The sequence below is a fragment of the Musca autumnalis genome, unplaced genomic scaffold, assembly GCF_047663935.1.
Source record: "Musca autumnalis isolate F117 unplaced genomic scaffold, ASM4766393v1 scaffold_3, whole genome shotgun sequence".
Taxonomy (NCBI): domain Eukaryota; kingdom Metazoa; phylum Arthropoda; class Insecta; order Diptera; family Muscidae; genus Musca; species Musca autumnalis.
Genome location: NW_027411866.1, coordinates 177786601 through 177799159, shown reverse-complemented (window position 1 = coordinate 177799159; position 12559 = coordinate 177786601). Strand labels below are relative to the sequence as shown.

The following is a 12559-nucleotide window of genomic DNA, read 5'->3' as shown; positions in this document are numbered from 1 at the left end:
CGATGGTTATGTCTGGCGAACTGTGACACTCTCCTCTAATTCTGGTAGGACCTCCTCATTGACCGTGCAAAACGTAGAGCTATCAATCTGCTCAGCCTCTCTGGTCGTTTCTGGGCCTATAATCTGAGATACAGCTATTTCTCGGCGGGATGTATACGTTCAGCAACTCTATCTCGGCAGTTCCACCCCTGACTACTACCCCCATACATTCCATGTACGGGTCATTAGGGACAGGTTCAAGCGAGATAGGTCTGTATTGGACAGACTGCTGCAATAGGATAGCTAATCCCCCACCTCCACTTCTGGTGCGATCTTTCCTTAGCACATTGTAACCATCACAATGCTCTATGCTGTGGTTGTCGTTCAGCTTGGTTTCTTGCACCACCGCGACCTTGATGTTCTTCCGACTCATGAAATCTACTATTTCCTCGATCTTACCTCGGAGTCCATTGCAATTAAATTGCAAAAAGGATTCTCTGAATTGCATTCTCTGGGATTGGGACAACAACGGCTGGTGTTAAAGGCTGCGTGTGCGGTTGTTGTCGCGGGCACTGTGGGGGAGTTTCGTAGTCATACGACGAGGGAGTTTCGTAATCAGGCGACGATTCAATGGGGACTGTGTTCACGCAGCATGCAGCAACATAGTCCCTGTCGTAGTCCCTCACGTGGACAAGTCCAGAGCAACCCCTTAGATGCACCCACTCCTGACATCTATTGCATCTCACCGAAGGTTGAATGTGGGTGAAGATGCGGATGTGACAAACTGAGCACAGATATATTGGTCCTGGGTTTTCCTCCGTCCCGGCAGGGACCAAAAGAATTCGGAGCAGGCATTCCTGGATATGCTGCTCCCAACACAGAAAAATGAAACAAATACAAACATATGTACATTGAGGTGGCAGCCGCTGGCCGGAACGATGATTTTGTGTTGTTCCGGGTCAATCCGGTACGAAAGAACCCGCTGCCGTGGGATTGCATCCTTGATGTAAGCATGCTAATATTTAGTCCATATTTACATAGGGCAATATTCCTTGCGGCAATTGTCAATTGGTAGGTTGAGAGGCAAAGGGTTACCATATGTCTAACCCCTCTCTCCATCAAACTGACAATTGCCGCAAGAAAAATTGTCTAATGTAAATATGGACTTGCCGTGATTTTTTTATAGAAATTAAATGGGTCCCAATTTCAACGTCCTGTAACCCTTCCAGTGTCATCAAAGTCAAGGATGATAGACTCACTGCAGGCCTATTCTGTAACTTTTATCGATTGAAAAGTTGTTAAAATTTATTTTGTTTTTGTAACAACTACAAAACAAACAAATGAAATTGTTATAAAATAAGCAATGAGTAAAGTTGTTAAAAAGTTACAGAATAGGTACCCTGCCCCCTATTCAGTCTATAGTTTTAAAATTTCCCTTATAATCTCCATCAGGATTATTAACACCTTGTCCGCCGTCTGCTGAAGCATAGCTGGTTTTATACCATCCGACAACGCATACTACTCGGGAGCAAAAATTCCAATTTAATTAAAAAAACCTTTTGAATGCTTCTCTTCTTTTCTTCTAAATTCTGTAAGCCATGGCCGTTGTCTTCATTCTGCCTGAAGGAATTTCAATGCCTTTTTAATCAAGCAGCTGCACCTTGGTGTCATTCTTTTTAAGATTAATCAATCTGTCTCATAGGCCACACTGTCTGTCAATCACAACATTTTTAGAGGATTTAATCACTACAATTTATTTTCTTCCATCACATAGAACAGTTCGCATTTCATTGTTGTCGTTTTCTCATTCATTCTATGTTTTGTTATTTACATATATATTTTTTATAATTAATGTCATATGTCTTTTATTAATTAAATTAATCTAAATTAAATATATATGTAACTGTAAGTTAACATACAAAAGTGTAACATCGCTTATTTCAATTATATTTTGTGTATTTTGTTCTCTTTTCTCTCTTCATTTTCACAAAAATTACCCACCCAACCATTCACAACTCACAAACAGTTATCGCCCGGTCGTGAATGTTCCGATACCGATATGGAACCACAAGCATCACAGAGTCAAGATTGTGAACCAACACCGCCACTACAACGACACAATTCAACAAATTTCTTTTTACCCCAAATGGAAAATGTCAATGGGACAATACCAACGGGTCAGGGGGGTAATGCTGGACAAAATAATGGTGGCGGTGATTCACCGCGTCACATGCGCATGTATCATCCCCGACACAGTCCCTTGGCAAGACAAAGGTAAGGATAAATAATATTAGATATATTATTATACATAAGAATGATATAAGTCTAACGTAGCTTAAGTGATCTTCTTTGAGAAAAGCCCCATTATTCGCCCACTAGAACATCAATAGTCTACAAAGAAATTAAAATTCTCATTCATAAAAAGGCCTATTGGTCACCAGTGAGAAGACCAATGGTTATTCAATGAACCAGGAAGAAAACCAACTTTGCTTCTCGGAGAAGATTAGTTGCTGATATTTTATGAGAAGGTGAATCGCTTTAGCTCTATGCGAAGACCGGAAGCTGATCTTCTAGGGGAAAATAAATTTCTTCTCTCCCATCATAAGATCGATTTATTTTGATTTTGCAGGGATACCGAAAATCAAAGACTGAGAATGAGATCAAGGATTAATTTTGTAGTATGATCATCACAATTTACATCTATTATTTTTATAAAAAAAAAAATTGAAATTATATTACAGAAACAGCTAAATATGAAAATATTCTGTTTTCTTCTATGAGACGATCATTTGCTCTTCTGTGGGAAGACCATTTACTCTTCTGTTAGAAGGGCAATTGCTCTTTCAAGTGAGAAAGAGAAATTGGTCTTTTCATAGGGAGCAATTAGTATTCTCATAGAAGAGATATTCGTCTTCTCATAGAGGAGCAGTTGGCCATCTCATAGAAGAGCAATTGATACTCTCAAAGAAGAGAAAGAGGTCTTTTCATAGAAGAGAAATTGGCCTTGCCATAGAAGAGCAATTGGTCTTTTCATAGCTCCTCCACGAGGAGTAGCAATTTCTCTTTGAGGAAATCAAAGTGTTCATTAGGGCGACAAAAAAATTGGACTCATACCCCTAAAATCATCCTTGTCGGATTTCGATATAGCTTGAATATGAATTATCTTGGTCCCTCTTTCATCCCAAGTGGACACTGACCTCCCCGTGATGTCACCTGGGGAACTGCCTTTAACACCCGCTAAAGGTAGTGAGCTAACATGTGCCGCGCGTTCACCCATAAGAACGTTAAAACCTGGAATGTTCGCACTCTTTATAGAGAAGGTGCAGTCTTCGCATTGGCAGACGTACTTGAAAATTACAAGGCCGATATTACTGCCATACAGGAAATACGATGGATTGGGAAAGGCGTCACAACAACACCTAAAGGTGACGCATTGTATTATAGCTGCCATGACGTAAAGCATGAGTTCGGTTGCGGATTCGTAGTTAGTCGGAGGCTAAAACATCTGGTATCAAGCTTCACCCCAGTGAATGAAAGACTTGCTGGAATTCGAATAAAAGCTCAATTCTTCAACATCAGCTTTATTTGCGCTCATGCTCCCACTGAAGAAAATGACGAACAGACCAAAGATATATTCTACGAGCGCTTAGAAGAAACATATGACCTGCCCATGACATTAAAGTCATTCTAGGCGAAAGGAGAATATCTTTGGCCCAACAGTCGGGAAATTCAGTCTCCACAGTGACAAATCTGACAATTGTATGAGGCTGATAGACTTCGCAGCGGCAAAAAACATGGTAGTTAGCAGTACCAGATTTAATCGTCTCGATCTTCATAAGGGCACCTGGCTGTCTCCAGATCAAAGAACAAGTAATCAAATTGATCATGTTGTGATAGATGGAAGACATTCATCGAGCGTGTTGGATGTACGATCGTTCCGAGGCGCAAACATTGATTCGGACCACTACCTTGTTGCAGCAAAGGCACGCACCCGCTTAAACGTGGCAAACAAAGTACGAATAGACACAACACGAAAGTTAGACATCGGTAAGCTGCAATCACAACAGATAGCCACAGCATATTCCACTCAACTAGCCCAATTGCTTAATCAAAGCACTCCTCATCCCGATAACATATCAGCGCAATGGCAAAGCATTGTCCACTCCATGCAAACAGCCGCAAAATCCATACTTGGATACCAGAGACCTCCACCAAGGAATCCATCGTATGATGAGGAGTGTCGTGTTGCCACAGAAGAGAAAAATGCGGCATATAGGGCTACTTTACAATCCGTAGCAACGCGTAGCGTACGAGAGAGATACAGGGAGAAAAGGAGAGAGGAGAAACGTCTTTTCCGCAGGAAAAAGAGAGAGATGGAAAAGCGGGAGTGTGAAAAAATCGAGATGTACAGGAGCCAGAATGAAGTCCGAAAATTCTACCAAAGAGTCAAGCATCAAACTGATGGCTTTGGTACAGGCACATCCTCCTGTAGAGACCAGCAAGGTAATTTGGTAACTGATACAGATAGTGTGCTCAGGATATGGAAAGAGCATTTTTCAAATCTGTTGGTATCCAATAGCAGCGAAGACGACGAAGATACCACAGATCCAATCCCAGAAGATGGTATTGAATGTATACCGCCCAGCCAAGATAAGGTAAGGACAGCAATAAATCGGCTGAAGAATAATAAGGCAGCAGGAGCCGATGGTTTACTAGCCGAGCTGTTCAAAACCGGAGGCGACACGCTGATAAGGTGTATTCATCAGCTAGTTAGCACCATCTGGCAGGAAGAACGAGTACCCGACGATCGGAACCTGAGTATCCAGTGCCCCGTCCACAAGAAGGGAGATAAGACTGTATGCTCTAACTATAGGGGCATAAGTCTACTCCCTATTGCCTACAAGATCGTTTCAGGGATATTGTGCGAACGACTAAAGCCTATGGTCAACGAGATAATTGGACCATACCAATACGGCTTTAGACTTGGCAAGTCCACCATTGACCAGATATTTACCCTGTGGCAAATCCTGGAGAAGACCCAAGAGATGCAGATCGACACCTACCACCTTTTTGTCGATTATAAAGCAGCCTTCGACAGCTTACTACGTTCAAAGGTATTCCAGGCCATGTCTGAATTTGGTATCCCCGCAAAGCTCATTCGGCTTTGTAAAATGACTTTAACTGACACGAGATCCTCAGTTAAAATATGAAAAAAACACCACCGAAGAATTTTGTACCAAAAGATGTTTCAGGCAAGGAGACAGCCTCTTGTGTGATCTCTTCAACATCCTGCTGGAAATGGTTATTCGAGAGGCAAACGTTAAAAGAAGTGGCACAATCTACACCAATAGCCACATGTTACTTGCTTATGCTGATGATATAGACATCATGGGACGATCCGTAAAAGAAGTAAGAGATACCTTTATGAAGGTCGTAGGGGAATTTGCTAAAGTGGGTCTAGCGGTAAACGGCGGGAAGACTTAGTTGATGGTGTCGACGCGCTATGCGTCCATAGAGATCGGACCGACTGTGGAAGTTGGTTCCTATTATATTGAGATAGTAAAAAGCTTCGTCTACCTCGGCACCGCCGTAAACACAACAAACGACATCAGTTGTGAAATAAAAAGAAGAATTGTATTGGCTAACAGATGCTACTTTGGTAAGCAGTTTAAAAAGAAAACCACATCTCGTCAAACAAAAATAACGCTTTACAAAACACTGATATTACCCGTGCTGATGTATGGTTCCGAAGCCTGGGTACTTGCGCAAGCAGATAAGGCAGTGCTTGGTTTGTTTGAGAGAAAAATTCTTCGAAAGATCTACGGACCAATCTGCGTTGACGGTGAATATCGACGTCGCATGAACCACGAGCTGTATTTGCTATACAACGACATCAATATAGTTAAAAGTATTGAGATGCAACGATTGCGTTGGCTAGGCCATACCATAAGGATGAAATAAAAGGCGTATAAATAGGAGCCGCTTGGCGGTGTACGCAGAATTGGCAGGCCAAAGAATAGATGGCGCAAACAAGTGGATGAAGAGATGACAAGGCGCGGTATTCCAGAAAGAGCAGCAATAGACAGAGATAAATGGAGATCTTTTCTTAGTTCGGCCTATAGAACAAATGTTCTGTAATGGGCCAGCTAAGTAAGTAAGTGCCAACCGAGCGATCTTTGTTTCCATAGTAATTTGTATGGGGCCACCAAAGCTGAATTTTCATAAAAATTCTCTAAAGGCCGCAATTATGGTCCAATCGATGAAAAAAATTTACCAGTTCATTGTCGAATTTTAATATAGCTCGTATATGCATATTTGGCTGATTTTGGGACATATTTTTTAGCCACAACAATGAACTGGTAAGGTTTTTTTATGTTATCGATTGGACCATAATTGCGCCCTTTAGAGAATTTTCGTGAAAATGTACCATTGGCCCCATACAAATTACTATGGAAACAAAGGGTTAACGTTAACCGTTCGCCGTAAATTTTAATATAAACGGTTTTTCTATCAAATGGAAAAAATTAGGGGGTAGCAGTTCAAAAAAAAATTTTTTTTTTTGGTCGCCCTTGTGTTTATCTATAAGAACTCCTAACACTTATCCAAAAGAAAAATTATTTCAAATCCGCAGTGTAATTGGTACAACTTCAATACTTATTCTATACCATTTTGTATAACTAATTTATCTACCACCATGAATACCTTATCTGATATCGTAGATATCTTACCTAACATGGTGAATAATTTTATCTAGTCTCGAAGATAATTTATCTAATATCTTAGACATTTTAGCTAATATCGTGGATATCACTTCTAACTTCGTGAATAATTTATTTAACATTGTCACTTTATTTAACTTCGTAAATTCTCGGTTAATTTGTTCTACATTGAATACCTGCATAAATATCATACCTAAGTAGCTTAAGAGTAACCCATTTATTTTTTTCTTTTTACCTCCCAGGGGTCTAGATCCACAGCGTGGTTTTAATGATGCCATGTCGCCAGATCATCCAAATCACATTAGTCAACAACAGCAGCAGCAACAAGCACAAAATCGTACGGGGACAACGGCTACACCCACCATGCAGCAACGCATGAAACCTCTGGGTGTAGCCACTCCACTAGTAATGGCTAGTCCAGTTAGAAGGTAAGTTTATATTTTATGCCCTCACTCACCCACACACACATATACATCCACAACAAAGCATTCAGTGTCAATACAATTAACGCCACCATCACCAACTATACCACAAAAAAACACCTGTACATTTCTTTTTCCACCACACCTATACACTTGTTTACCTTTAACAAAGAAAAAACAAAAATATAGTTCAATCTTTCAATTTCAAATCCTTTTTACAAATATTTTGCTTTCTTTATTTAACTCTTCTTTCTGCAAATGATAAAAAAACAAAAAATTCAAAATTTTCAACGATAATGTTCCCATGTGAATGAATGTTTCCTTATGACAACATGAAAATCCACACTTTACCACAAAACCCATAAAAACACACACACACAAATGTACAACATGCAAATAAATTCAACTCCCAACCACTATATCCCAAAAATTGAAATTAATACCACAACTTTTAACAACAATTGAAAAATTCCCAAAATCTTCTCACCCTAATTATTTGTCTATCCTTTGCATTTAACAACAATTACACGCATTTTTAACAACAACAAAAATCAAAACCCAAAAACTAATTCAAACAAAATTTGTGAAAAAAAAAACAAAGATGGACATAGCTGGAATTTGCCACATTTTCTTTGTGCCAACATAATCGGTAATTAACAGCAGACATTGTTGACAATTGTTTCCGTTTTGTTTTCTATCTCAGTGTGTGTGTTGTTCTGAGGCAAAGTATGCAGCATCATATTTATTGAATTGTTGAAACACAAAAATAATTATCTTTTCTTTTGGTTAAGATTTGTTAAACGAAAATGTTAAAAACTACTAAAACGCACAGCAGCAGCTTTACTTTTGAGTAGAATTTATGATTTTTTTGTTTGTTTTAGGTAGAGTTTTGATTAATAGTTGTATTTAAACAACAAAAAACAATTTTTTAAACAAAATTTAAATATGTATTACTGTTGTGAGACATTTTATTATTGTTATTGCAGTTTACAGCAGCTTTATTGGTTGCAATATAAAATTGTATTGCATATTTTTAGGCGTATTCTGTTGCTTCATTCATTTTCATTTATACTTGGGTTATTACCATTGTCATCTTAACATTTTATCAAAACAATGTGTTTTTGCATTCAAAATTATTCTGTTTTCTAATCGCATATTGTTTATCGATTCAAAGTTTCTATCATAACTTCCATAATTGGGGAATAATTTGAAAAAAATAGGTATTTTTTCTATACTTACATAATAATAATTGTTTCACAAACAACCCATACGGGACAAGGGATACTACTCTCATATCAATGAGTGCACCCCGATTCATATTAGCTCAATGATATGGGACCTACTGTTTATTGCCGAGTCCGAACGGCGTGTCTTAAGACACCACTTGTAGAGATGTTTTACATGGCTGAAATACTCAGGAAATGTTGTTGTTGTAACAGTGTTTGTTATTATGTTTGTATTTTCGTTCTCCTGTCCAATCTGGCTCTGGGTATATCTCCAGTTCCAGGAAGTTGGCTACTTCGATGGGATGTAACCACAGATCCACTGGAGTCAGATGAGTAGGCTTGGCGGGGCAGTTGAATAGGTGCTTAGTATCGTGCGGGCCCATGCCGCATACTGGGCAGATGTCTTGCACGGTGCGATCAATTCCCGCCCAATAGGAATTTAGGCGACTGCAATATCCCGAGCGTAATTGAGCCAAAACTACTCTGGTTTGTCGTGGCAGCTGGTCTTAGCAACTGTGTCCGTGTGAATGCTGTTCAAACCTGTCTGATATGCCTATATTGTTGGACCGTCGTCTCTAGAGCATGAATATCCTTCTTGATATGTCTGGGTGTATCGGTGGCCAGCAAATGGTGATTGGGATGGCTCTCACGATAACACCCGAGCAAGTACTGCAACGATAGCATCTCATTATGTTGTCGTACTGGAAGAATCTTGCCTCCTCATCTAGATGGTCCACTGTAGATTTGAGGAGGCACCCTGTTGCTGTTCTCAGGGCGGCATTCTGGCAAGTTTGAATCTTTTTCCAATTCGTATCACATAATCTCGGGGACCAGACTGGCGCCGCATAGCTTACCACAGACCGACCTATCGCGTTATATGTGGTCAACAAGGTTTCTTTATCTGCACCCCAAGTGCTGCCGGCTAGGGACTTGAGGACCTTGTTCCTACTCTTCAGTTTGTCGCAGATAGCTGTGGCGTGCGCGCACGACGTGAATGTAGTGTCGAATGTGACCCCTAAAATTTTAGGGCAGTTTGTGGTCGGAATTCTGCTACCGTCGACCACGATATTCAACTCACGTCCAAACTGCGCTGTCCATGTGGTGAACAGAGTGGCTGTAGATTTTGTGGGGGAAATTTGCATATTCCTCGAATCGATAAAGGTGGTAAGATCGGTTAAATAGTTGTTCAGTCTCTCACAGATGACATCAGGAAAGGACCCGACGCCAGGATCGTGCAATCATCCGCATACGTCACGATCTCAATGCCGTCTGGAGGGGGTGGAATACAGGAGAGGTAGAGGTTAAACAGTTCCGGAGATATCACCCCACCTTGGGGAACTCCCTGTTTCACTCTACGGGGTTTGGACTTCTTATTCCTGAATTCCACGTACGACTGGCGTCCACACATATAATTGACTATCCAACGTTTCAAGCTTGGCCGGAGGGTTGTCTGCTCAATGTCCTCAAACAGCGTGGAGTGCCTGACTGTATCAAAGGCTTTTGATAAGTCAAGCGCCACCATCACTGTTCTATCGCACGGCCGACTCTGGTTGAGTCCTTGACAAATATGTGTGGTAATGGCGTGCAGAGCAGTTGTCGTGCTGTGCTGCTTACGGAATCCATGCTGATGATCGGCAACTTGATAGCTATTTCGAATGGTGGATAGGACTGAGACCTCAAGGGTCTTCGCTACAGGTGACAAAAGCGATATCGGCCTGTACGATTTACCTTTGCTGGCATCCTTGCCTGGCTTCAGTAGCGGGACCACCCTGCCCATTTTCCAGACTTCGGGAACAATAAGGGTGGTTAGCGACAGGTTGAGAACTTTAGTGAGATACTCCACTCCCGGCTCGTCCAGCTCTTTCAACATTACCATGGAAATTCCGTCAGGGCCCAACGCTTTGGATGATTTAGCGTTCCTGATGGCATTCGCAACATCATCCATTGTAAACTGTGGTGGATCATCCTCGGCAGGAACAGATCTAATGCGACGTAACACTCTGCTCTTCGCCCTGTCACTCTCGGGGGGCTCGACAAACAGTCGATTGAAATTACTTGCGCACGTCTTCGGATCAGTCAACGTAACGTCGCCAAACGTGACTGAGGTCCTATCTTCCCTTCTTCCAGGGTTCGAGAGTGACTTAACCGTTGCCCACAATTCACATATCCCGGCTCCAATGTTGCAGCTCTTCAGATGATTTAACCATTTGTTCCGCTTATGCTCGCCGACCAGCCTGTTAACTTCCAGTGTCAGCTCCCTGACTCTGGGGTCATTGGGATTGGTTCGGCGAAGCTCATCATCTGAGGTACAGCTATTTCTCGGCGGGATGTATACGTTCAGCAACTCTATCTCGGCAGTTCCACACCTGACTGCTACCCCCCTACATTCCATGTACGGGTCATAAGAGACAGGCTCAAGCGAGATAGGTCTGTATTGGACAGACTGGTGCAATAGGAAAGCTAATCCCCCACCTCCACTTCTGACGCGATCTTTCCTTAGCACATTGTAACCATCACAATGTTGTAAGCTACAGTTGTTGAGCTTGGTTTCTTGCACCGCAGCGACCTTGATGTTCTTCCGACTCATGAAATCTACTATTTCCTCGATCTTACCTTGGAGTCCATTGCAATTAAATTGCGAAAAGGATGCATTCTCTGGGATTGGGACAACAACGGCTGGTGTTAAAGGCTGCGAGTGCGGTTGTTGTTGAGGGGACTGCGGGGGAGTTTCGTAGTCAGACGACGAGGGAGTTCCGTAATCCGACGACTCACTGTGGACTCTGTTCACGCAGCATGCAGCAACATAGTCCCTGTCGTAGTCCCTCACGTGGGCAAGTCCAGAGCAACCCCTTAGACCCACCCACCCACTCCTGACATCTATTGCATCTCACCGAAGGTTGGATGTGATAAACTGAGCACAGATATATTGGTCCTGGGTTTTCCTCCGTCCCGGCACGGACCAAAAGAATTCGGAGCAAGCATTCCGGGATATGCTGCTCCCAACACAGAAAAACGAAACAAATACAAACGTATGTACACTGAGGTGGCAGCCGCTGGCCGGAACATTGGTTTTGTGTTGTTCCGGGTCAATCCGGTACGAAAGAACCCGCTGCCGTGGGATTGCCACCGTTGAAATTGTTGATGTTTCCTGTCCTGGGAATAGAACCCACGACCTTCAGCGTGCAAGGTAGGGGTGCAAACCATTGCACCACGGTAGCACCCTATACTTACATATTTGGGTGAAAAATGCAGAACGCCACAACTTTCATTCTCATGACATTATCTCGGCAACGTAATCATTGTTGTTGTTTTAGCAGTTATTCTGATTTGGCTAATGTGTGATTTCGGGTCGATTTGATGCAGTCGAGAGATTGATGTAGTTTGGTTCCCGGTCAATCCGGTGTCGAAGAACACGCCGCCTTGGGATTCACACAATATTTGTACTTTTTAAGTACGTCCGTCAATGCCAAAAATTTCACCTTTTCTGTTCAGCTTGTGTACATTCCTGATGCAAATCGTGATCCTTAAAATGTCTATGAGGGACATCAACATTATTTTGCGCGGCTTTTATCCTCCCGCTCTTCTTCTATTATCTTCGATTAAGATCCAATTTGAAGGGACTGAACGAATGGAAAATCTATTTCACAATATATCTATACAGATGCGTTAGACAAAAGAGGACCAGTAAATATTGTGAGAGGCTAGATAAGTTATACCATGACTTTAACGTCTACCATGTGGAAATTTGACTCATTCTAAAGACCTTGGAATTTATACAGTACACAATATGTGGTTTGAAAGGGCGATAGTGGTCTTTGTCCAAATAATAAACCCCAACAAATGTTTCTATTGTTTAAAGAAAATTAAAATCACGTATAGAAAAAGGAATTCTTTGCAAAAACACATTTGTACATATGTATTTAATCATGCTCCACATATACCTTCATTATCACCGGGATCTTTTATTTTTTTGAAAACGTAAAGAGATATTATTTAGCAGAGGTTTACCACACGATATTATTTACGCTTCTTTTAACAGGAAATATAAGTGAAAAAATGAAAGCATACTTTTAGGTTAAACAGTGTATAAGTGAGATGATGTTTTCTTCTTGAAAAAAAAAACACTTTGTTTATTTTTCGTCTTTTCATTATTTTTCTCATACAAAACAATTTTACGCATTCGTTTTTATTAAATATTATTTTTTTTTTTATA

At 41.2% G+C, this 12559-nt stretch overlaps 1 protein-coding gene across 32 annotated transcripts in view; it reads left to right on the top strand.

The window, feature by feature from the left end:
- Zdhhc8 (zinc finger DHHC-type containing 8) overlaps positions 1-12559 on the top strand; it is a 296396-nt gene that overhangs the window by 265415 nt on the left and 18422 nt on the right. For all 32 annotated transcript variants that reach the window (XR_012411645.1, XR_012411652.1, XR_012411647.1 and 29 more), the window contains exons 8-9: positions 2006-2253; positions 6941-7126. Coding sequence is in view for 19 of the 32 variants with exons in the window: in XM_073975899.1 (XP_073832000.1) it covers positions 2006-2253; positions 6941-7126 (434 nt within the window). In the remaining 13 variants the exon portion in view is untranslated. The remainder of the gene's footprint in view (positions 1-2005; positions 2254-6940; positions 7127-12559) is intronic.